General features: G+C 41.3%; 1 protein-coding gene across 5 annotated transcripts; it reads right to left on the reverse strand.

Moving 5' to 3' along the window:
• Positions 1-1,232: 1,232 nt before the first annotated feature.
• Positions 1,233-25,517, reverse strand: MBTPS1 (membrane bound transcription factor peptidase, site 1). 5 transcript variants are annotated; one of them, XM_058845667.1, is made up of 23 exons: positions 25,007-25,516; positions 22,755-23,247; positions 21,381-21,638; positions 20,756-20,959; positions 20,533-20,643; positions 19,187-19,296; positions 18,701-18,817; positions 17,681-17,748; positions 17,051-17,153; positions 16,397-16,548; positions 15,414-15,575; positions 14,743-14,887; positions 13,518-13,706; positions 12,778-12,950; positions 12,046-12,161; positions 9,966-10,122; positions 9,085-9,209; positions 8,617-8,694; positions 6,960-7,100; positions 4,453-4,584; positions 3,814-3,940; positions 3,010-3,140; positions 1,233-2,015 (listed from the first exon to the last, which is right to left on the reverse strand). In XM_058845667.1, exons 2-23 carry the CDS (start codon positions 22,939-22,941, stop codon positions 1,819-1,821), a joined length of 3,183 nt encoding a protein of 1,060 aa, XP_058701650.1. In that variant the 5' UTR covers positions 22,942-23,247; positions 25,007-25,516; the 3' UTR covers positions 1,233-1,818. The 5 variants fall into 5 exon arrangements, with proteins under 5 accessions (XP_058701650.1, XP_058701647.1, XP_058701649.1 ...); XM_058845664.1 differs by having other exon boundaries at positions 3,814-3,946; positions 25,007-25,086; XM_058845666.1 differs by lacking the exon at positions 25,007-25,516 and adding an exon at positions 24,572-24,994 and having other exon boundaries at positions 3,814-3,946.
• Between the last annotated feature and the right edge of the window lie 20 nt (positions 25,518-25,537).

The following is a 25,537-nucleotide window of genomic DNA, read 5'->3' on the forward strand; positions in this document are numbered from 1 at the left end:
TATGCTTTGCTACCTGCAATCCCTTCTTGCCTTCTGTGGTCTGACCCTTGAGATTTCACACCTTTACTGATAGATTTTTTACAACCTGGACAAGCTGCACAGCTGCTGCTGGCTGGTCCTATGAGAAACCCTAATGCCACAGATGGGATGTTGAAAACTCCTTCCCTATCATTATGGATCTATGGTCAGAAAGGGAGGAGCAAGAGGCTCCAGCCCCACCGGGATGGCACAAGCAGCCCAACCTTGGGACCATCTGCTCAGACCTAACAAGCTCCCACTAATGGCTCCAAAGGAAAAGCTCAGGGCCTTCTCTGCCATGGCAACAGGCTGTTGCCTCTTCCAGGGCATCCTCCAGAAGAGAAACGTTGGAAAAAAGGCAACTCTTCAAGTTAGAGAAAATTGGTTTGCCCAATCTTTTTTGCAGGACACTCATGCACTGACAAACCCTATCCATGACTACCTGGATAGGCTTGTCCCAGACTACATGGAGCAAAGTTCTCTCCAGCAGTGCCCTTTCCCACAGCCCATCCCCATACTTGCTGGTAAGCCCTAGGAGGATGTGTGCAGACTACCCCAGCAGGGTTATCCCTGCTTCCTCTTTCTCCAGCCACACCCAGAGCTGCCCAAACTCACCCAGGACCGTTCACCAGTGCACACTGCTTACCTGCCCAGGCTGCCATTCCATTCACAGATACAGGCAGCCATCAGCTCCTGGCTCCTCCTAGGAAAAGATGCTCATTTGGAGCAATGATGAAAGCAGTTGTTAGGGAAAACCTCACAGCTTCAATACAAAAGAGAAAAGCTATTTCAGTTATGGTAACATTAACTGGCACCACACGGACAGGGGAAACTTGTGCCTACATCCTTATTTAAGCCAGTGACAATTCACAGGCTTTCAAGCAGGACAAATCAAAGCAAACTGGGTTTTCATCTCAGTGACACCACACAGTGCTGTTAGGTGCTATCCCCATGACAGTTTTTTGTATAGCTCTTTGAGAGCTCTCTCCTTATGTGCTGCTGAGTTTTGAAGGTTTCCAAACTTTGTGCTCACTCAGAGCAAGAAGGGTTTGTGTGACTGCCCAGTTAGTGCTCCAAGGAAACGTCTGCAACCTGGGATACTGCAGGTAAGGACAAAGATATGGTGGGATGAGAGATGACATGCAAATCTTCCCTACTCCACAGTCTGCTCTCTTTGACTCCAAGTGGAAAGAAGAGCCGCTTAGCATGTTGTCTTTGCTTCATATAGATAACATATTTATTGAAAAATCTGCTTCACCAACAACGGTGAAATCGTGACCAAAAATTACAAAACATCATGGTAAGTTTGCTTTATAAAAATAAACTGCAGGAGTACACCTCACTGATTTGTACTGGTCTCTCTCAGTCCCTTCCTCCTTTAACGGTGCACATTATACTCTTCAGCATAATGCCATTCTAGAAAATTGCATTCCATCCAAAAAAAATGCACTTGTTTTTCCTTAGCAGAGGTCCTTAAAGTGACTTTTCCCCCGCCCTCCCCAACAATAAATATAGAAAATAGCCTCTAAACAAATAAATTTTAGTTTGGTCAGCTTAAAAAAAAGGTCCATTTTCCCCCTCTTGGGATGTAGTGACTAAGCAGCCATTTAAACACTATTCAAGTCTTTGGTGGCTTCAGCTGCTTAAAGCTGCAGTTTTATGTACAGAGGTTCTTTTTTTCTCTCCACAAACCAAAGACTATGAGATGATGTTAGGTACACATTCGCTGCACCTCCACTGGGAGCGACCCCTTGCCCTGGAAAGCAAGCCAAGGAGGTCATCTTTGGCATGGCAGAGCTTTCACACAGAAGGTGTCTTTGGTGGATGAACCTGCTGCATCAGCTGCGGTCGTTTCACGCGCGGTTTCCGTCTCTTTGGCCTGCTCTTCGCTTTGTTGATCTGCACCACAAAGAACGCCAGGACCACCATGGCACCGAGAAAGGCGAAGACAGGAATGGTCTGTCCCACATCCTGGTTGTACCGGCCAGGCATTATACCTAGAAAGGCAAAGAGGTTTGGAAGCCAGCAGTTACCACGTGAGCCACGATGGCTTTGTGGTGCTAATGCCATCTACCACAAGGATCTGCCGCTAACTCTTGTTCAAAGGCCAGGCAGCCATTAATCAGATTATATTTCAGACAGGAAGATTAACAGCTGCAGACCGATTAGTGAAAATCAAATGGGATGCTAACTTTAGAGAAAAGCACCAGCCTTTCCACCTTGACCCATTTGGGCACATGAAAGCATAGTCCAGATTCCCCCTGTAACAACAATCTTCTGTTTTGCATTAGAAGAGAGATGCAGACACTTGACCATAATCTTACTACTAAGTAATTGCTGCAATTCAAATCCTGATGGAACGAGGAAAGTGATTTCATGCTTGCTTGCTCCTGAGACTGTGCACACAATGAGGATAAGCTAGAGAAACAAACCCTTCCTTTTTACAGGTGTCTCTGGTCTAGCAGCTCAGACTGGGAAAAGAGCACATATGAAGCTTTCCATCTGCTTCCAGCTCAGCCTGAAGTGCCAAGCTTGTACAGGAGAGCTGCCCACCTGAAAGCTGTTTTGAGCGCTAGACATCATTTGTTAGTGTAACAGCTCACCCAAGGCACTATTCTGACAAACTCTTCTGGACTCTGCTTTTTGCACTCACAGAAGGAATTTTAATTAGCAGTAATATGTGGTCACACCTCCTAAGGACAGGCACCGCTGCTGACCCATCAGTCATCCAAACAAACCTGAACTATCAAAATGCACCCACAAAGATCTTCCTCTCAGTATGTCATGCACACTTTCTATTGAACAAACTATTCAGATGCAAAAAAATCTTCATCAAACAGCCTTTTATAACACAGATACTATGATATGCATGCTTTCCACAACAGAAAATAAACAGTGGCTCTCATATGGCTGTGCTGTGTTTGGGCTTTTTTCAAAGCTTATGAAAAAGGCAAAACAAAACCAGCAATTTTCAAACTTTTCAATATTTACCTCCAGGAATGTCCCACGCTCCACTTTCTCCAGGGGACAGTGGTCTCACTTGGGGTCGGTTCTGTCGAAAACTGGGCAGTGCCACTTTATCAAGGTCAATTGACAGTAATTTTTGATGTTTCCAAAGGTTGCTAGAAGAAATTTAAAGACAGAGGTGTCTGTCCACTTACTTCATTAATGCAAGGAATTTTGTAGCAACATATAGAAAAAGTGACAGTACGTATACAACCTACATATAACTCACTAGTCTGGACCCGAATGATGCCCGATCCATTCTTTAGGCTCTGCAGGTTGCAGGCCTCCAAACTTCAATTCAGACACCACAGGGACACTACCTAGATTAGCAACTATTTACCAACAACTGTCTTTCCTGCACAGACTTCCAAAAGCAACCACCAGCAGACAAGCAAGGGCTGTGTGCTGAGCCCTGTCCTTCAAGGGACTGAAAAATGGCACAAGAGAAGGCAGCACTAGGAGAGCTGTCCAAGAAGATGCTTCAGAAAACTCTTTCCAAGGCACACGATGACGATGGGCTTCATCAAGACTGTTCATTCGAAGTTGGAATCACTCAATCACAACAGTGACTTGTGAAGTTATTTTTAAAATACCAGAGTTTCATAGTGTAGCTATTAGGTGAGTCAGAGTTATTCACTGAAGAGGCATTAATCATTATTTCCTCTTTGCAATCTGGTATTTTTCTAGGAAAAGGCATTACAGCTGTCCCTTTCAAAAGCAGATAGAACAAGTAATTTTTCAGCTGAACTTAAAAGTGCGACTTCTTGTATGAGAAAGACATACACTAACCTGGGGGCAGTTTCATTCAGAGGCTGTGGTTTGGCCCAGGACAGGTGAGGACAAGCAGGAAGGGACCGGGGTTTAGGGTCTCCCAAGTGAGCCTCGAGCACCTTTGAGTATCGATGCAAATGGTTACCTGCAACTCACAGCAGAGAGAGACTGGCTTACCCAGAGACAGGCAAGATAAATGTTACCAACACTGACCCTGAGCTAAACAGTGCTGCTGTAAAACCCAGGAGCTGTTTACAGAAACAAGGACTCACAGCTAAATATCAGAATTAACCTAAGGGTACCTTATAAAATAGTAAGAGTCTGCACGTACCACAGCAGTTAATCCAAGTTTTCCTGGCAGCATGTGAGATAAGACTGAATGCTTTATGCTCTGTAGCTAGTAACTAGAATGCCCCCCCGCAGAACCAGGCATCTGAACACTCCTACTCTATGAAAAGAACATTTTCTTCAGTCTAATCACAACTATATCACAACAAAACCCTGAAAAATGTGCTCTCTTCCAATAAAACAGCACAACCTTGCAAAGCTCACAGCAAACCAACCTTACTGGCACGTAACTCAAGGGGTCTGCCCCAGCCTTCCTGCCCTGAGAGTCACTGAGCTTTGGGTTGTGCTTGGCCACGGAGGCTCTCTCACCTTCCATGCGCTCGGGGAGGGAGAAGCCGGCTCCCGACGGCGGCCGCTGCCTGTTCTCAGAATGGCTGAGGCTCGGCGGCATCACCCCGTAGGATGTGTACTGCAGCAGGGAATCCAGGAGCCAGAAGCAATCTGTGGATTTCACAGCCCCAAGCCCCAAAACAAGATATGCATTATGCCACATTTAAAATGGCTTATCTTTCTGCTAAGAAGGCTTTAATGACATTTAGAATTACAATCCATTTTGCTGGCTCTTGCTTTTCTCCTGAAGTTCTAGGCTCACTTTAAGAAAGATGCAACTTTCAACACACACCCCATATTCCCCTGCAACACACAAACACAGCATTAAACTCCTCAGTCTTAAAATATTGACACATGTGTAGCAAACCAGGCTCTTTTGAGGATTAGAACACAAAAAAAATAGGTTTTGAATACAGGAATTCCAGGTTGTGCAAGGTCATCCAAGTTTTGATGAATTTTTCATGAAAAATCATGAAGTTCTTCAGTAGAAGCAAAGAAACCTCTGAGTTTCTGGTTTAATTTTTAACAGGGAAATGGAGAACCAACTGTTTTTTTGAAAGGACAAAATAAATACCTTGCAAAGAAAGGTAGAACAAGGTAGTGTTTACAGTGCAAGGATATGACTCATTTGCTTTCTCAAGCTTAAAAAAATAAACAAAAACATTCTGGCTACATCCCAGCTAAAGGTACAAGCATAACCTACAGCAGCTGTGGTACATACCAGGCTGTAATTCAGCACCACAATACATGTGATCATAGTTTTCCTTTGCACTTCAAAAGCTCATGATCCTTCGCTTTGATTTTCTCCTGAATTATTACTACCTTAATCCAGAGCTACCCCTAAGGAACAAGCACTCCAGCTAGTTCACATCACAACTCTACTTTGCAGGAGTAGGACAATGCCTCATCAGCTATTTCCACCACACAGCAAAGTATTTTTCTCAGAACTTCTGCCCCTAGGAACAGTTGGCTGGGAATGGGAGTTAATCTTCATAATCCCAGTGTCCCTTAAACCCTCACCTTTGATTTTTCAAAGAGGTCAAACAGCTTTTAAGGATTTATATTCACAAATGTTAGGAATTTTCCTCAGTTAAAGCCACCAATGTCTCTGCAGGAGACATAGCTCCTGGTTCACAACTGAAAAGCTAATTTTAAAGGATTCCTTTAGAGCATTCCACTCTTTCTTGCTTCAGATGTCACCCTAAATTTAACAGTATCAGGGAGGTCACAGAGCATTATTTTCTATAACTTAATTTAAAGCTATGTACCTTCTCTTTTGTTATGTGCTTTAAATAACCTGCAGCAAGCACTAAGGCACCAATGTGCAGGTGTTAGGGCAACTCACAGGAAGCAGCCCAAAGGCAGATAAGGAAAAATCAGAGAACTCTTAAAAAACCCCAAAATGTATGGTAGAGAAAGAAATCAGCTACAGATGGAGAGCTCCCTTAGGCAGCAAGTTCCTTTAAACTTAAATAAATTAGGCAAGGGATGGATTACATAATGTAGTATTTTAAAGTTTCAGTGACAAAAGCTTAAAAAATTATAGATGTACTTTTGATCACAAAAGGAAAATTCAGTTCTGTTCAGTGGAAATGCAGAAAAAGACTTCACATATTGGATTATCTCCCTCCCCTCAAGCCACAGATCTACCAGCTTGTGCTTTACATGTCATGAGAAACCTAAGCAACCTCTTAAAAATTTGCAAAGTCAGATCAAACCAACTTCTAGAAAAAAGATTTTATAAGAATCAGCCATAGTGTGTAGATAGAGAGCATGGCTTCTCTGGGAGCCACAGAAAACACACACACACACACAAAACTCACACAACTGCTACCTAGAATTGCAAACAAATGCTTTGACAAGTAATGGAAGTTCCTACTTTCTGACATGTTTACACCCGCTGGGTTGTGTCAATGTAGGATAACCTGAAAACAGCAATGCACAACTGAAACACGGGACATTACCATAAATCCTCACAAGAAACACTGCAAAGGGAACAAGGCAGGCTGAGGTGCAAACTCAAAAGACAAAATCCACTATTCTGTATAAACATTCTGAAGATGTTACTAGGGAAAAAGTGGAAGGATCTCCTAATGGCCTCTTCACAACTTCAGATCAAGAATGTGTAACTGTTAGTGCCTTCTGCAAACAAAAACACCCCAAAAAATAAAATAAAACAAACAAACAAACAAACAAGACCACAAACCAAACCTCTCTTGCAGAACAGCCCCCAAAGCTTGTGGAACAGAAAAAAAAGTGTGTGGAAAACAGCCCCATTTATCAGAGGGCTATCTAATGTGAGGCGCTCTGTTACTGTAAACGTACCTCACAGCATTTCAGTAGAGCTCTGGAGAACTAAGATTAATCCCCAGTAAGGAATATTTAGAGTCCCTACAAACCATCTGCTTCTGGTGGGGGCTGTAGAACCCCAGAGGAGAGCTGTCAGTGCAGGACAGCGACCCTCCCCACGTGCAGGGCTCACACACCTTTCTGCCGGTGGCTGTCGTCCAGGCAGTTGGAGTCGCCGTACAGAACTATTCTGCCACCACCTTCTGAAGGAACTTGGTAAAGCCCCAAAATAGGGACGTTTTCAATTACAGCAGTCTCCTGTTTTAAAACTTCAAGACCTAAAGCAAAGAGTAAATAAATTTCATTGCCTGCAGAGCATCAATATCAATCTACCCATGAAACAACACAGCCTACATTTCCAGCTGACATGCAACAATGCAACAATGCCCCACACCACGTCACACGTTTTTACAAGAAGTTTTCAAAACCCCCAAGATGTTATGATAAAAATGAAATTGCTCCAAGACTCTGATTGTATAGTTTCCTACTGATAATAATTTTTTTCTTTCTTTGGTGGAGAAGATCATCACAACCTGGATTATCTTTAACAGCCTTGAATAAAAAAATTCTAGTATCTTCAGCAAAAGGTTTAAAATGAAAATGTTATGCTCTTTATGTTGTTTCCATCCTTCTGCAGATTCTGCAGAGAGCTGGTTTAGGAAAACTACCCTTCCTTCCTAAAATTATACCAAATAGAAAAAAAATAAAGACAAATTTCGTATTTTATTTGAAATTTATCCCCTTTACTTGAGACACTGTTTAGATAGCAGAAGCAAAACAGAGAGCTCTTTTGCCCCTAGGAATTGCAATAAAAAGGATTCAAGAGAAAAAGCAGGTCTAGCAGGCTACTGGTCAAATTGACACTCTTTCTCTCGTAAGGAAATACATAAGTCATCAGCATACAGGGATATTGTCTTTCCTCCAAAAGGCTCACACAGTTGAGCTCTACTGTTCCAGAAAATTTCTCCACTAGGTAATCACCTCTGCTGTACATCCTCAGTCAGAAATACAGTGAACTGACCGATCTTCTTGGGCAGTTGCTGAGTTTTATCAGAAGCACTGCATGTGCTTCTGCTCTCACACTCGAAATGCTAAACCCTCTGCACAAACCTGACCTGCAATACCCTAAGAGTTCTGGTCATTTGCCCCTGCACAGCACTTCCTAAAAGCTCATCAAATATAAGATTTATTTTTTAAATTGCCATTACAGTTCTGAATTACTCCCTCCCAAATGAAAGATATTATGATAGAAGAGAATGGAAAGGCACAGAGAACAAAGCACTTAAGTCTGAAACCACAGGCATCTTGTAAGCATAAAATTTTCCCTTATGAGTTTCACTGGTGACATTTTGTCTAGTAAAATTTTCCTTATTTATATCCTTATATCACCACAGCTACCACATGCTAAATATGGCAATGAACAGAGGATATACTTCAGTAGCATTTGAAACTTATGAGAAACATGAACAAGTAACACAATTACAACACAATTCCTCCCCTTCCAGAGACACATGTACATGCAGATGTGTTTCCATACAGCAGTCACAATACAGGGCTGCATATAACACTTGGATATTGTATTATTTAACAACTGTACACAGAGTCACACTGCAGCTGCCTATTAGGCATCAGCCAGCTACAAGCTCTAGGCAAAATGAGAAAATGTAAAAATATATACCTGTAAATGTGGTTTTGCATTTATTGTTTTTAAACGTTTAGACTCTGCAACTTTGGGTGTGCACCAACCCCGAAGTTCTACTCAAAACACAGAAAAAAAGACCAGGAAGCTCATACCTTGATCCTTGAAAGTCTGTGCAATGACGATGCCATCTTCTGGGAACTTTGCAATACTGCACCCTGATGCGTAATTCACTGAAGACATCACAAAACTGCTGTTTAGAACCAGGAATCACATTCCCTCCCTTCCCTACCCAACAAGCCAGGAGAAAACATTCCCACAAACACTGCACTGAGTTTGTACATTTTGACCAATGTGTGTGTTTGCAGAGAAAGCACTGCTAAGCACAGCTTTCACAGGCTCACCTTCACACACTTTCCAAATCTTTCAATTTAGGAGTTTTTTTAAACTGAAAAGCTATATCAAATACAATGAAAAAGTCTACAAAGGAAGAAATAATTTACAAGACTCTTTTCACTGAATCTGAGCAGTTCCCTTGACTCTTGCTCAACCTCAAACTTGCAGAAAATCATTTTCCAAACACCCCACTGTAGCCTGTGCAGGCAATGGACTCCAGTACTCACTTTCATGACTTGCCATGGTAAAATCTCCTTCATACAGCCCATCACTAAAGGCCATATTCCAGACAGAAAGCAGATCATTGAGTGCTGGTATATTAGCACCTCCAGTATCAGGCATCCACCACTGCCTATAAAAATTACAGTGTAACACTGTTCATTAGTATACAAAATATACACCTAGAGTTTGGATAACAGAAAGTCACACATCCTCCTACAGACAGACTTTCCCAAAGCCATTTAAATAATGAACTACATCTTAAAGTCTTCTTTAACTACACAGGCATCTGAGCAGCTGTCTCTGACTGCTTTTGAGCTAAAATTAAATAATACTGATGTAAAGTTCTCAGTGCATTTCAGCTGCATGAAAAACTTCAATTTACTTGAAAGAAATTCAGTCTTATGCTTTTTGCTTGGCTAAGCAGAGGTAAAAATGACAGTCATGTCAAATGCTTCTCATTTTCATAATGAAGCAAAATGTCATGTATTTTTTCTTTATATGCAATATAAACATGCAATAATTTCAGTAACGGGTACATGACCTGGTGATACTCTTGCAATGCTCTTTTCCTTCTATTCTGCTCCCCTAAAGTAAAACGTGTCCATTTTTATTTGTTGGTCTTGTCTCCAATTTCTTATTTATTTTCATTGCAAATGTTTTTCTTGGCATTAAAAGTAGAATACAGGACCAAAGAGGACTCCACAATCATGACAAAATGGGTAGCTATGCTCCTAAAGCTGTAGCCTAAGATCAGTTCTGCTACTCAAGGTAGCACCTTCTTACAGGTAACATCCAAGCACTGAAGTACAGTGCATCACATCTGGGATTTTTAGGGTGCAATTCTATGGCATTTTATTTCCCAAACCACTTGGAAATAAGTCAATACCTTGTGTTTTCATCATAAAACTTCACTTTTCTCATCACAGATGTGTTGTACCAGTCACTAAAGACAATCAGGGAAAGTCCATTATCAACATCCCTCCTCAATTTGGTGATCTCTTCAGGGAAATACTCTTCCTCACTGTCCACCATCAGTAAAGTCCCTGTGTGCAAAAGCAGAAACATGAGTTCTCCAGGCTGGTCATCACTGTGATGTTACCACTATTCACAAAACCCACACAGAAGCCAACACAAGTGCACATTTTCACATTGTGTGGTCCATGTGCCCTGCTCTGGCAGCTCATCTAATGAAGTCATATTTAAGGATAGTAAATATAAGACAAATGTATCCCAAATTAGTTTGCAGCACAGGAAGTTTTTAGGGTGTTACTTATGACTCCTGCTTGTGTGGTCTCAAGAACTGAATGCCCGTATGTGTCAGGTGTGTGTTCTGCAGTTTGGTGTCACCCAAATGTTCCATAAACTGAGCCAAACTGTGGCACAGCTGGACAATGAGGGGATTCAAACTGATCCAAACTGGAGTGCTAATGCAGATGCTGCCTGGTCAGGAGGGTTTTCACTGCTCCAGCTCTAACAGTACTTTCCTCACTACTGCAGACTTGCAGCCAGGTAGTCAGCAATTACTCTGAAAAAAAGGGGTTTGATTCACCCCTTGAAAACTACAGCTTCATTCTGGTAAGCCTGACTACATTGCCACTGCCACTCTGACATAACCCTCTCCCACTCCTGTTAACAAGCAAGCACAACCTTCTCTGCATCACTGAGAAAAACACAACCAGAAAAATATACTTTTATTCCCTGAAAACATGCTTATGCTTTTAGACTGCTTCTAAATACCAAACCCTTTTGCTTCTTCGCTTTCTGATTGCCCAGAGAGGTGGTGAAATTTCCATCCTCAGAGACAACACAGATCTTGACAAGATGACACCATGAGCAATCTGATTAACCACTGTGAGCCCCATGTCTCACAACTCCTTGCAACCAAGCCAATTCTGCAAGTCCAGGCAGTCTGCATTTGGAAAGCCTTCTGATAAAGATCCTGTAGAAATGGGACAGAGTGCACCCTCACCAAGTGTGAAAACAATACAAGCTAGGAACAAGTGGCAGGTGGACCACAGATCATTGAGTTTTATTCCCCTCACTTCTTCTTTAGGAAATTCTGAAAGCCCAACAAACTACAATCAAATGAGGTACAACACAATGGTGAATCAGAGTAGAGAGAAATCCCCTAATGCTGCTCTCTATCAATTATAAAACTAGTGATCAGAAGAAACACTATTTTGCTACTTTTTTAAGGGCTAACATTAATGTATCCATGTGTATATCCACTGAACTGTAAAAGCAGTGGTGAGAAGTTCACTTAAGATTCAAGATAAACAAAAGATTACTGCTGGCAACAGTTCCAGAACTGACAAACTCAGGAGAATGCACCTTACAGTGCACTGAAAAACATCCCAGCCCAATACAAGAGGGTTTTTGGAACATGACACAGTTTAACAAGGGGTATATGGGAGCAGAAAGGAGCACACAGCTTGCTCTATCCCCTGCCTGGCCAACCTATCCAGTTTGCTTCCTAATGACCACAGAAACAAATCACATACTGCTTTGCTATTGCATACAGTTGGATGAACACTTGACCCACTCTTTTATCTAATCAAAGATCAAAAACATAAAAAAAGAACCAGGATGGACACCTTTGATTTCAGTCTGTTAAACAGGTCATGTTTCATTTTGACTGTGCCAAAATCGTTTGACAAATACAGTCCTGCCTTTGTGGGACTGAATACCAAGGAGCTTTAACCCACTCAGAGGCTGGCTTTCCCTCTCTTTTTTTCATGGTAAGGACAGAGAACAACACTAATTCTACTAAACTCCCAAGCAAGCTTCTCCAGAAATACTCCACACAAGTATCAGCACATAAATAGTAACTATCCCAATGCCAAAATATTTTTCTACTACCACTAGAATTTTTGTTTGTACCTCAAAACATTTTTGGTCTTCCAACAAAAGGTCAGTTCAGGAAAAGGTTAACAGTATGGAGAACAAGGCAATTAACTCATGCTTACCATACTGACTTGCATCAAAACATGTAAACGGGGAACCAAGAACCTCAACAAAGTACCCCATGCTCCTGAGGTGCTGGTACATGTCCCTGAAGTTTGTGTGGATATGGTCACCATTCCTTAGAAAGAGAAGAGTGTTGAAGACATTTAGATCTGCCACCTAGAAATCTCATTTCCACCTTTCTGATTTTCTGAAATCCTGTCCTTCTGCCACCTCTGCATACTCCAAGAAGCTTTCTAAAACTTGTGTCCTGGTCACTCACCCAATTAATCCTCACTGAGGTACTGCTGCATGTTTTTTTTCTATGGATGCCTCCCTGCTCCATCTATGAAAGGGCAGCAAAGTCCTTCCCTGCTTTGAAGACAGCCTCCCTTAAGAGACAAGGGTTCTCTTATTGTCTTTTAAATTGTCAAGTTTGTGTGAATGCTGAAGCAGTTAATAAAGCGTCCCCTTTAACTTCCTGTGAGAAATTAGGTCAGAGTACAAAAACCAAACAAAAATCTCAGTATCTTAAATGAGCATTTTAAAAGCTTTTCATTTCATGTGAATAAAACCATAGAGCTCAAAAAACAATCCTGCACCACAAGCAGAGTCCAAGTGCTTTTCATAGATTTTACAAAAGATAAACCCATGCCTTTCTGAAAAAGGCTAGAACTATGGCATTCAGTAAAGTTATCCCAGATCATTAACCCACAATCAAGAAATACTGATTTAATAGAACCCGAGATAAATACCAATCTAACGGATCATTCTTCATCCTCAAATTATCCCTGGGGAAGTATCCTGGTGGATAACGGAGGTTATGATACTGATCCCAAAGGACTCGCTTACTACGAGGTGGAGTAGGAATAATCTTCACTTTTATTGGAAGCTTCACCGTTGAAGTCTGCTCTGCACCATTTTTAGACTGAAGGATAGAACAAACTACAGTGAAATCCTTTCTCCCACAGGAATCAGTTAACCACAGTTAACAAAAAAACTGGAGGTACCAAATCTACTTTTTGTCACCAGTACCAGCTCCAGAGACAAGAAGATTACTTTTGTCGTAAATTGCTGCATTATTTTTTTCTGCACTCAACAATTTATTATAATACTCAGAATGTAAAATACTTAGCATATGTTACAACCATGATCTGGTTCAATTGTTCAAAATCTTAAGTTTCTCAGGAACAATTAAGCATGGCTCTAGAAGAAACATATTTAGGCAATCTTTTTCAAAATACGTTACTTAAATCCACAATAAATGAATGAAATTATGATGTTGGTCCCAAAGAGAGGCTTCTGATTCTAAATTATAGGCAATTTGCTCTCAATTATAAAGAACATTATTTGTACTTTTTAATTTCCTGACCCAAATTTAACTTATGCTTCAAATGACATGGCTAGAGCAAACCCTTAAAACCAAGGTATTTGCATATCAGAAAGCAGTTTTGATAACTTTTCACCCAGGAAATCCAAAATGCGCAGAACTTACTTCATTCTCTGCAGGGGATGATACCGTGATCATAACATGACCCTGAGCAATGCCTTCCCAAGATGCTGCTTTCTTTGCTACAGAGATGGAAATTGCCAAGTATCCAGACCAAGGCCACAAGACTGGGGAATAGGAGAAAGCCACTTCGATGTTATCCCCATTTTGGGGGAGATAGGGTTGCCAGTCTGGCTGTGAAATGAAGAATACAGAACATTTGTAGCACAGTATTTGCAATCACTACTTTATGCACACATAGCCCTTTTCCTCTGCTTGAAGTAATAAATATTAGCTCTTCTGAAGATTATATCAAATTTTAAAATGCCCTCCAAGTCCAAAAGTTTGGTGTGGTGTCAGTGAATCAAGCCAATTGTGACAGCTTCTATGACCCAGACCAAAGGCTTTCCAGAGGCAGGACTATGAGAAGCTGCCCAAGTAAACCTGCTTTACCATTCTGAGATCATGTGCAGAAGTTTATTTATGGTGAGAACACAAGATTTCTCTTTGATAATGAGGCGAACTAACAGGCCAGTTACATCAGCTGTGTGTATTACCATAAACTAATGACCTCGGATAAGAGTTTCAATGCCCTTTAACGTAAGCTTGAAGCTAAACCAGACACTGGAGTCATACTAAAATGTTGAAATTAGACTCATTTACATTAGCTGGAGTTATAGGACAGGTGTCTCTTTTAATTTGTATCAATTCTCAAATCTATTCTACATTTAAACTTACTTAATTAAAAACCTCCCTAGACAACCAACATGCTCAATATCACTGGTGTGAAGGAACAGGTTTGGCAGCAGTGTGGTAAGCTGATACATTCAGATTGCTCTGACTCAGGGAAAAGGCTTAATTTAGTGTCAGGATTTTTTACTGAAATCATTTATGTTCCAGGATGAAAAAAAAAAAAAATATTAGGAAGGTCTGTCCAGAAGATTTTAAATGCTATTAGAGAATACAAAGAAATCTCTAGGTACATCTTAATTCAAACCGGTTTTGCAAAGATAAAACATTACACACCCTGAAACTAATGCATTGCTTGAAAACTTGTGGACAGCTCGTGTTAACAAATCCTCCAGTGTGGGTGCATCCTTTAATCAAACACTTTGCGTCTCTTGCTCCCAGCAGTGAGGTTTGTTCTACGAATTTCACAGCTAAAGTAGTATTTTCTGGGAAGGTTTCAGCAACATTACCAATCAGAACTTGGAACAATGTTAATACTTACCTTGTCTACAAGTCTCCCAGTGACTCCCATGCCATTAAGGATGGTAACATTAACAATAGTTGGCATCCCTCCATAATATATGGGCTGAGAACAATAGGGCCACATGTAGGGACATTCGGTCAAGTCAATATAGCTTGGACTCAAACTACAGAAGGACAGAGGAGGGAAAGTTTAAAGAGAAAAAAATTAACAATAAACAGAATAATGTGATGCTACACATAAGTACAAAAAAGTTTCAGATAAACCATGCCAGTCATAGTTTACCAAGCTCTCACCGTACTTCCCAAATATGACCCTAAATCTTCTTCCCTTCCTTATTTTTTTTCTTAAGTTTTGTAAAAAGATTTTTCACACACAAAAAAGGAAACATCTCAATACAGGGAAAAGGCCCTTATACTCAAAAGTCAAAATTTAAGTACTTTTCCATTGCAGTCTTATATTATTCATAACATCTAAGGCTATAAGCGAAAAAGATCATCCCCTACACTGTTGTGTGACTTTTCATCCATTCTCTGGTCAAAATTCATGCTTGAGATTACACAAGATCTGTGTAAGTCCTCACTGTTGCACAAGCACGGATTGCTCAACTGAGCTACACATGCACCACCTGCTCTCTTAAACAAAAGAGCAAATTCTATTGTACCAAGGATTAATTAAGGATTAAAATTAACCTGGCCTGTGGTTTATAGCTGTTGAGAATCTGATAAGCTCTTAGAAGATCCAATTTGCCATGTCCTTGTTCAAACATGTTGACTCCAGGAAGTCTCCGTGCTGATGCAATAAGGGCCTGCTTCATACTTGCTGGATTCACCATTTCACGCTTCTGAACTGTGCTGAAACAGGAAAAAATAGACCACAAAATCAGTTTGCTGTAACATTCTCTGTTCATATTTGTCTAAAATTGCTTGATTTCTCACAATACAAATGTAGAAGAGGGACAAATTTCTGGTACATTTCTCTTAAAAACTAATAATACATGTATTTTTCTCCTTACAATGTGCTCCAGGACCAGCAGTCATTACAATCAGGGCAGTATTTTATATGCTAAATAAAATATCTGTTTTCCCAGGGGAAAGAATACCTCTATTGTCAAACTAAAATGCACCATTTTTTGGAGGAAATACGATGGTGACTTTGAATTTTTTTCATTTTTCTCAATAAAGGTTTGTCTCATCCATATGGAGTAGCTATGACAAACACAGGGATTGAACTTGCAGTTCCCACTTTCAAATTCTTCAGTGTGCAACACCTGACTTACGCAACAGGATAACGGCCATAAAATCCTGCATCCTATAAAATTTACAGGTACATAATTACCTACTAAAGGTGCCTACTTTGAGCAGCTGCTCTTTTACAACAGTTGACAGAGGCAAAGAAATTCCAAATGATTAAAAAATGTGACAAAATTGTCTCATAGTACTGTTCTCCCTAATCATAGTCTCAAAGACCTAACTAGTATTCAAAACAGTTCTCAAGTTTTTTCATGAAACATAGAGGTAGCCAGATAAGATAATGTCTCAAGCAGAACAGCGATTTTATTCTCCAATTTTGTTTTCCTACATCTAAACACAGTTTTGTTTGATGGATGCCTTTAAAGAGAATTTTATGCCCCTCCTGATTGATACCTTTCTAGAGATTCTTATTTAAGACTTACCTCACTAAGAGAGTGACAGCACCTGCCACCACAGGAGATGCCACACTTGTCCCAGAGAGGGAGCGGCATCCGCCTTTCATACCAGACCCTCTCACTCCAGAGCCGTATGTAACAATATCAGGCTTCACTCTGCCATAACCTCCAGGCAGCTCCTGTGAAAGAAAACAAATGGATTATTGCCCTAATGTAAAATGAACACTGATGGCTTCATTTGGGCATTTAAATTAACTGCAGGTCATTCAGAAGTGAAATTAGCAACCAGATTATCTGAGGTTCAGCATCACAGAATAGCAGCTACATCAAAGAAGGACTCAAGCTGTTTAGGACAAGTTCCCAACTTTTCAAGGTTACTGCTGATCTGCACTTCTGCTAAGCAGGAAACCACTGACAAAACGAGAACCACACTGCTACTGGCTACACAGAAACTTGTGACAATCCCCTGAGACAGTCCCCTTGATCAAGATTGCGGTGCAAGCTCATGTGACATTGTGTGTACAGCAAGCACCACCTCAGCTCCACAGGAAACTATGTGCAATTTCATATGTAGCACCTGAAAATCCTAGGATTTTTAAACCAAAGGAAAAGAGCAGGCCTTCATGTTTGCAGATTTTTTTTTGGCTGCAAATGTGAGTGGCCATCATGAAAATATCTTACCCAAGTGGTCATTCCCCTAGATGAAAAGCGAGCTATATTATCTTCAAAGTCAATGCCACCCACTCCAATCACATCCATCTGGTCAGCAGGATTATTCAGAGTCCTACAGTAAGTGGGGAGACAGGAATAAAAAAACAAATACCCAAAAATCCAAGATACGGTAGTAAGTTTATGCTGGTAACAGAATTGCTGCCATCAGATTTTTGTCACATACTTCACAGGTGACAGCAGCTTATCAGGCAGTTACTAATTCAGTAACTATCAAACCATCTACCTTGAAGACAAAACAAAACCTAGTCTTAGGTATTCATTTTAGAAATACACCACAAATTGTTCTGGGTTGATCACTTCTATATTCATTAAGTCCAAGATCATTAGCCAAAGCTGTCTGCTCACACTAACAGGGAAATGTCAGCTGGAAGCACTGCCATTTTTCTTTTGCTGACTTTCCAGTGTTTCAAAGAAAAACATTTAGTTAAGTACTAAAAGAAAAAGGGAAAAGAGTTTAACTTGAGTCACTTTCTAAGATTAGAGAAAAAAAGAAGAGAAAACCTCCTGACCAAGCACAACTGCTTCCAAACCCACATAACAACACAGTTGGTTCTCTTTGAAGCGGTCACTGACACTCACCCATATAAAGGGCCGTCATTGCCAATAGCAGAGACCATGATGACATTGTTGGCAGTCAGCTCCCAAACCTACAAAAACAATGTTCACAATAAGGTTCTGCCACCACAAAGAGACTTTTCTAACAGACATAACTTCTTCCATAGCCTTACAAGATACATCTCACTGTATATTCAGTATTAAGTTCTGAACTTTCTTAAGATGACACGAGCAATAACCCAGCCTTGACAGGAACACTGCTGACAAAATCTTCTTACACCAAAGGAAAAACTTATCTGTAACAAAGCACTGCAGATGACAAAGTCAAGTAGTTATTTTGAATCCCCTTCAGTAGTGCTCTGGGGAGTACAGTGAAGTCACTGTCAAACTAAATTTCAATGCAGGTTATCGTAAAAAAAACAAGGAAGAATTTACACACTTCAAATCCCTTAACTGGTCTTTACAAAGAACAACTATATCCTTTAGTTGAAGAGTAAATTAATTCACTTAAATGCTTTTGAAGGTCAGGCCAAAAATTCAAGGAACTATAACATTTAGAAAGACAAAAACCTAATTCCATCTTAACCTGAACCAAATCTCTTGGCACACAGCTGAGTCAACTACCTACATTTCTTACCTACTTGTTCTTAAATTCACTAAAATCATGCTATACATATTTTTTTACTGTGAAATAAATTAACCATGCAGAGATTTTAAAAAAACCCCAAGAGTGGACTTCGGTTAAGTGTCTCCAATTAAAGGTCCTTTTAGTTGTCTGCTTTAGAGTAATTTTCTAGCAGATTATCAAGCATTTTGTTAAAGAGCATTTTCCATAACTCTGTGAACATCTGGGCTGTGCCTGGGGTTTTTTAACTCATTCCTTATATATATATTCCCAAAAGCCTGTACACTGTACAAAATTTCTGCCACACAAAAGAAACACAGGAACTGTCAGCAGGACCAGACAAAAACAAATAGTTCTGCAAGTCCAGCATTTGTGTGAGGGATACAAACATTATGCCAACTTCATTTCCTCATACTAACTTTGTCAACAAATGGATGATCCATGAAGTCTGGCCCACCAATACTTAGATTCAGTACATCTATCTTCTTTAAAATTGCATAATTAAAAGCATCCAGAAACCAAGATGTATATGAGACCTATGTAAGAAAGGTGGGGAAAAATTACCATTAAAAAAATCCAGTGATTTCATGACAATACAGACTTTACATATAGAGGAAAAACAACATGGAAATAAAGCACAAAATTGGCAATGATCTTAAATTTCTAGCACTCAGTACATTTGAGTGGCTGCTCCATTATACACATAAGACTTTCATATACTATTTCTGAAAAATATACCAAATAAACTGACAGAAGTCTTATCGTAAGTCTCTTGCAAATACAAAGTTGTGTCCTTTCCACTTCTAAATGTCTACATTTATGAGGCATGCAATACTCCCAAAGGAAAGGATTATTACAGCATTAACCTGGAAAGGCAGGAATTGAAACACATTTAAAATAGCTACCTGATTATTGGTGAACACTCTGAAAATGTGCAGTTCAGCATTTGGAGCAAACCCCTGGCACTCCCTCATGCTGGCTATCACACCTGCTACAAAAGTCCCGTGGCCTAAACCTATCAGCATGAGAAGGAAACAAAATAAGACATTAGAAGACAATTTCACTGCCGAGAATTTTTACCCTGAACATCACCTATAGCAAAAATCACATAAATTTAACACACTTTACAACAAACCACAAGTGCTGGGTTCAGTCTTTTTGAACTGTATTTCACTACCGGGTTCAGTGGGGACAGAATTTGCAGCATGCTATAGCCAGACAACCAGCTGATGAAACTTGGGTGATTCATTCTCCAGTCCATCAACTCCTGATTGCTACCAATGAAATCATGACAAAAAAACAGTATTTTGGAAAATGCAGCTAATTTCAAAGTAAATGTATTTTAATGTGGACTTCTTAAAGGATTTTTTTCCTGAGTCTGCAATAACCAAATTTTGTGAAGCATGAGCAATAAGATAACATTTTTTCCTCTCCTGAAAAAACCCTTTAGCTTTTACTTTATTGGACTGCCCACATTATATTTTTGAGCTCCAAATCTGCCTGCCCAGCAACCCTCCGGGCACAGAACTTTGCAGAAAGAGCTGCCCAAAAGCAGGCACTGCAATGTAAAGTAATTACTATGTACACAAAACTATGGAGGTGCACACAAGACTGAGCAAAACAAGCATCTACCTTGAACACTATGGAGATTCAATGGCCAACTGACTCACTGACCCAAACTGTATGAAGTTAATAATTGTGAAAGTACATGGTCAAGGCAAATCAGGGTCAACACATGAAAAAGGAACACAAACAGTGTAGAAAATAAAAGGTTCAGTTGTATAGAATAGAAAAACTTTACAGGAAGGTGCCAAATTCTGATCAGTTTAGGACTGTATGTTTTGCATGTTTCTCAAATAAAATAAGGAAGGAAAATGTTGTCCCTCATCAGTAGAGAAATATGTACCTCTGTGAAACAGCAACATGCAAAGGAGTAGGCAAGAAAACACCTTTGCTGGGTTTGCTCTAACTGCCACCTTCTCTGACATCATATTCACAGGTCCACAGTAATCTTTTGCCCTGACACTTTTCAACAGCCATGATAAAGTGTCACATATGACTCCAAGGAGACTTACACACCACCCTCTTGGAATCTTAATACTCCCTGTTGAATTTGGTATGAGTACAAAGTGCTTGGGGCACTGCAAAATTAAGCTTTAAATATTAAAATTTAAGAGGTGTTAGGCAGCACATCAGCAAGCACAAAACACACCAATGTCAAGAACAGTTGGAAAACTGCACAGTTACTCACCATCATCCAAGGTTCTCTCGTTAGTCCAGTTTGTTCTCTCCTTTACATTTTTGAAATGTGGATGTTTCTCACTCAGACCAGTGTCAAACACTGCTACTCTCACACCAGCACCTATTGAGAGAAAACCATTGCTTTTTCTGGTTCAACTCCATAGCAAATCTCCTTACACTTCACTTGCTTTTCCAGGAAGGTTATTGTTCTCAGGCAACAAGCAAAAGCATACCTGTGTAACCCATCTGCCAGAGGACATCTGCCTGCAAGGTCTGAGCAACCTGGCGAGGGATGGCCCTCAGCAAGCGCCTGCTCGAGTGTCGGCCTGTGGCGTGCCAGAAGCCAGAACCCAAAGAAAGACTTGCTCTTCTCAAGGGGCGGGATGACTGCCACTTCTGAGTCCACCTGGTCTCATTGCAGTGCAGCATTGGATCAGCTATATTGGATTAGGAAAAAGAAAATTAATAATAGCATGAGGAAAACCATAAAATAATTGATTCTTAGGCAAACTTAAGACATCATACTGTTACAACCAAAGTTTTAGATTATTGAGTATCGATTTTCTCTAATCACAATCAGTAAAAGCTTCTGGTTTATCTACCATGGATACAGAGGTCCCTATTCTCAGGTAACCAACTGCTGCAAAAGAAATGTTTCTATGTTGTAGATGGAAATACAGCATGTTTCAGCAAATGTATGATTATTATAATTTTATAACCAAAAGAAGGGGTTTCTGTTAGTTAAAGAGAAACTGCAGGGCACTTCTCATTTGTGCAATACTAAGCTGATGGTCTGAAATAAGGCTAAGAACACTTTTCCAAAACAGATCTCACGCAGCCACACAGAAAATAACTTACACTCCGAATACTTGAGTGACCGAAAGACCTTTCTCTGAGGTGTCACACGCTTGATGTTTGGATGATCTTCCAGTGTGAGGACTCCATCCTTCTGCTTCTCGTTGATCTGAATAACTTCAAAATCGCTCGGATAGTCACTGGCCGGGTTGTTGCGAGGTACAATCCTCCAGTTCTCAATATCACTACTTTTTAGCGCACTTGAAATAAATTTACTTCGAGCTTTAGCTGTGAAGTATCCATTAAAAGCCACAATATACTCTGGAACAAGAGCACAACTTTATCAGAACTAGCGTTTAAGCAGCTTCACATTGCAAAGTCTGAATTTTTCTTTACTCAGAACAAATAATCACAATCTGTGGCCCTTTTTTGTTGCTTTTACAAGCCTGCAGTTCATTTCTGCACTGTGTAAAGGGGTGGGGGGTGTTGCATCAGGAAACATAAGAAATATGACAAAAGCTTTTGAAAGGAAGGTAGGATTGTAAGTATCAGGGAAAGGTGAAATGACATGAGAGGAGCAGGGGTGAGGGAACAGATTTATTGTTACAAACTGATATGCCAATTCAGTGTGTCTCTTGACAGGTATGGTTTAAAGACTCCACATGGTACTGAGCTTTAGTGCAAATTATTGACACCAACTATGACAAGCTCAGAAAACAAAGTCCAACAGTCCAGTCCTTGATCTGCACCAGTGATTTGTCAGTAGGCTCAACCCAGCTCACACCACCACATTCACTGTGTTAAGGCTCTGGCCAGCTGTGCACAGGAATGTCACTCCTGCCACCCTCCTGCAAGCACCAAGGCACAGCCTCACTGTGGGAGCACTGCAGGTTCCTGAGGCAACACGTGGATGCAGGGTCAAGGTGTCCTACTGCTATCCTCTGCCATCCCAGCAGCAGCATCTGCCTCACTCTGCCTTTCCTCTGCTCCCCTCACTATTATACGCCATTTTTCATGCAAGTAATATGTCAAAGCTTTTTCTTTAACAAATCCAGAGAGACTACCTGCTTTTCTCTCCCATTCAAGGCCCTTCTATGTGGTTACATTTCATAATAGAGCCTCAAGCATACCACTGGCCAGGTCAAAACAAACAGCTACTAAATACACCACACTTTCCCACCTGAGCCTTCACACTCCATTTTCATTTTTAAAATCCTCTGGATCTCCCTCTCCCTTCTCTTGTTGGAATATTGTCTCCAGCTAAACAAAAAACCTTTGAAAAAGTGTTCCTCTTTCCAAATGCAGAGATTTTAGCAGATGATGTGCTTCTACAGAAACCCAGAGTGTTACAATTGCACAAACACCACAAACCAGTAACATACACATGAACATGACATGGAATTTTTTTTTTTTTTTAACTGCTTAACTCTTTATTACCATGCTCCACGACTGTAGAAGTGAACTCCACTTTCAAAGTAAGACGAGAACATCCAGGACATATGTGAGCCTCATGAGAGGAATTCCCTACTCTGGTACCAAAGTGTTTTTTGCCACAGAGTAAAATAACAAACAGAACAAGCCAGACGTTGGCAAACTTCATGGTCATAGAAGAAAATGGTTTCATTCCAAAAATTCCATATATTCAAATCACAATTTTCTTCTTTATAAACTAGTTCATTTTTGTTTCAGTAAACGTTGCTTTCACTGTGCTGATCAACTGGGTATTCTGAAAGCTGGATCCAAAATAAGTAGAGATTTCATGGTCTTTTCAGGTCAAGCCTAGTGAACAGGCTCATTTCTTTCTCCGCTTCTTCTCCATTTTGCATTAAATGATTCAGTCACTCAGGATGTGGCAGCTGAGTCCTGTACTTCATTTCTGGTGGCAAAGTTAACTCCCTAGATGAATTAGCAAAGCTGATTGCAAGCCAACCTGTAAGGCAGAGCAATACAAAAAATAATTAGATGCATTAATAACAGTAATTTGTGCAGCTGTATAGTATGAAAATCAGAAAAAAAAAGACACCTTTGATTGTTTTAGAAATAATAGGGGAAGAAGTTCCTCATATTTCATCTACAATTTTTTGCCAACACTCAAGTTTTACCTTTGTTCAGACCAGAGCATAGTGAAACACTCAGGTATTAACCTGACAAGAGAACAGGCAAGAATGAACACCAAACTCAACCACACTTCATCTAAGTGAAGCAAAGAGCTAAAAATAACATCCAAGTCCCATGGCAGGGAAAAAGTGCAAAATAAAATACTAATATGATAAAAGTGTCCATGGACACTTTAAAAAGCATGTTGGTTTTTTTAATCAGAAAAACACCAAATAGAAATAACACACAGAACTTCATTTTACCCAAGATGAATTCAAACTCTAGGCCAAAGCCAGGTAAGAACAAGAGATACCAGTAGAGGCAAAGCTGTAATGATTGTGCTTGAAAATCTGCACAAAAAAAGTCTTTCAAATTTTTTTGAGCTGGGGTATTTGTTACTAAAAACATGGGCACCTGAAAAAATAAGTGCTGGTTACACAGGATGTGAAGCTAAAGGAAGGAGTTGAAAGTGTTTTCCACATGGCGGGACAGCCTCTTCCCCTTATGTTCCAAACGATATAATACACTCAAGAAAAATTGCAGCTCTAGTGTTCTCCTGAATTCCAAACACTCAATCAGCAACTGAGAGATAAAAGGTCATTAAAAGATAAGAAAAGAGAAACATTTTTGTCTGGTTTGTCACAGCACCTGGAGAAGCAGAACAGAACTGTATATTGCAGCTGTAACAAGGACTGGAAAGCAGGAGCCTTATTAGGGGATTCACATGATTTAGGGGAATGATTGGCAGACAGCACAACAGATGAACCGAGTCTGAATGTGACAGCATTACTTCGTTTTTATTTAACTTTATTTAGCATTATCAAGTATTTCCTTGTAATAGGGGCAAAAATTACCTGTTTTTATTTGACTGACAATACCATGACAGACTGGGAACTGCTTGTGATTATAAAGTTTCCCCTTCATTCCTAACTCAACACAGAGTGCACTGACTTCTGGCCTTGGCTGATCTCTGCCTGGCTTATAATTTCATCAGTTAATAACTCCTATAGCAATAAAATAAAGCAACCACACAAATGAGTAAAATAAACACCCTTACGGCTGATGACAGGTTGTATGTAAGCAGATAACGAAGTACGATGGATATTAAGTGCAAAGGAGCAGCACGCCCAGAGGTTTATTCTGTTTAACACCCATACCGTGAGGGGCTGGCCGGGTGCCACACTTGCCAGCTTGCCCCTGCCCTAGAAGAGTCACTCGCTGCTTCAGCCGAAGCGAGGGCACCGCAGCCCGCGGGCCGGGCACGCCGCAAGGATCACCGGCTACAGTGCAGCAGCTCCGTCCCGTCCGGGGAGCCCGGCCGGTACCACGAGCGAGCCCAGCGAGCCCGGGCCCGGTACCGCCCCGGCCGGACTAAAGCCCCAGTGAGCACGGCCGGGCACCGTGCGGGGCAGCGCCGCCGCTCCCGGCCCGGGCAGGGCGGAGATGAAGTGACAGCCGGCGGGGAGCGCCCCACGCCGCGGCGGCGGGCGAGGCAGCCCCGGAGACGAGGGCAGCGAGCGCCGCCCCGCCCGCCCCCCGGACCCTGAGGGAGCCGCGGCGCTCCCGGCCCGTCCCGCCCGCCCCGTGCTCACCGCGCCGCCGCCGCCCGGCCCGCCGCCATCTTCAGCGCTGTTTACCGGCGCGCTCTCGCGAGAGCCCCGCGGGCCCCGCTGCGCACGCGCGGGCGGTGCCGGGCCCCGGAGCCCTCGGAAGAGGCGGGCGCGAGTCCCGTTACCCACAGGAACAGCGCCCGCGGCAGCCGCGGCAACAGCAGCTTGGATTTAAGCCCTTGCCCAAATTAAATGTATGGGTTTAAAGCCCCTTTGCCAGCGAGCGGAAGGCGTTGTTGGCAACACAAGTTGTATCCCGCACAATTGAAGCAAACGGCTTTGAGGGCCAGATGAGGTTGGGTCCCTGACCCTGATACCCCTCCCAGCTGTTCCCCCTCTTCTCCATAACTTCATAGCTGCCGTTTTGAATGGCTTGGATTTTTCTGGGGTCCAGTTTCTGATACAGTGGGAGGAGTCACAAATTCTCCCAACTTTACAAATGGACACCACGTAGCACTATGTGAGGGACTGTCACTTATTGTTAGAAATAACACTGTACCTGCTCCAGCCCAA

This window comes from Poecile atricapillus, chromosome 10 (assembly GCF_030490865.1).
Source record: "Poecile atricapillus isolate bPoeAtr1 chromosome 10, bPoeAtr1.hap1, whole genome shotgun sequence".
NCBI lineage: Eukaryota > Metazoa > Chordata > Aves > Passeriformes > Paridae > Poecile > Poecile atricapillus.

Coding starts and splice junctions, on each gene's coding strand:
- MBTPS1 (XM_058845664.1), bottom strand. CDS start 22,941: ATGAAACCATTTTCTTCTATGACCATGAAGTTTGCCAACGTCTGGCTT. Junction 20,644..20,755: donor CTGGCAGATGGGTTACACAG/GTATGCTTTTGC, acceptor TTCTCTCAATAG/GTGCTGGTGTGAGAGTAGCA. Junction 17,154..17,680: donor AATGACGGCCCTTTATATGG/GTGAGTGTCAGT, acceptor CACTTACTGTAG/GACTCTGAATAATCCTGCTG.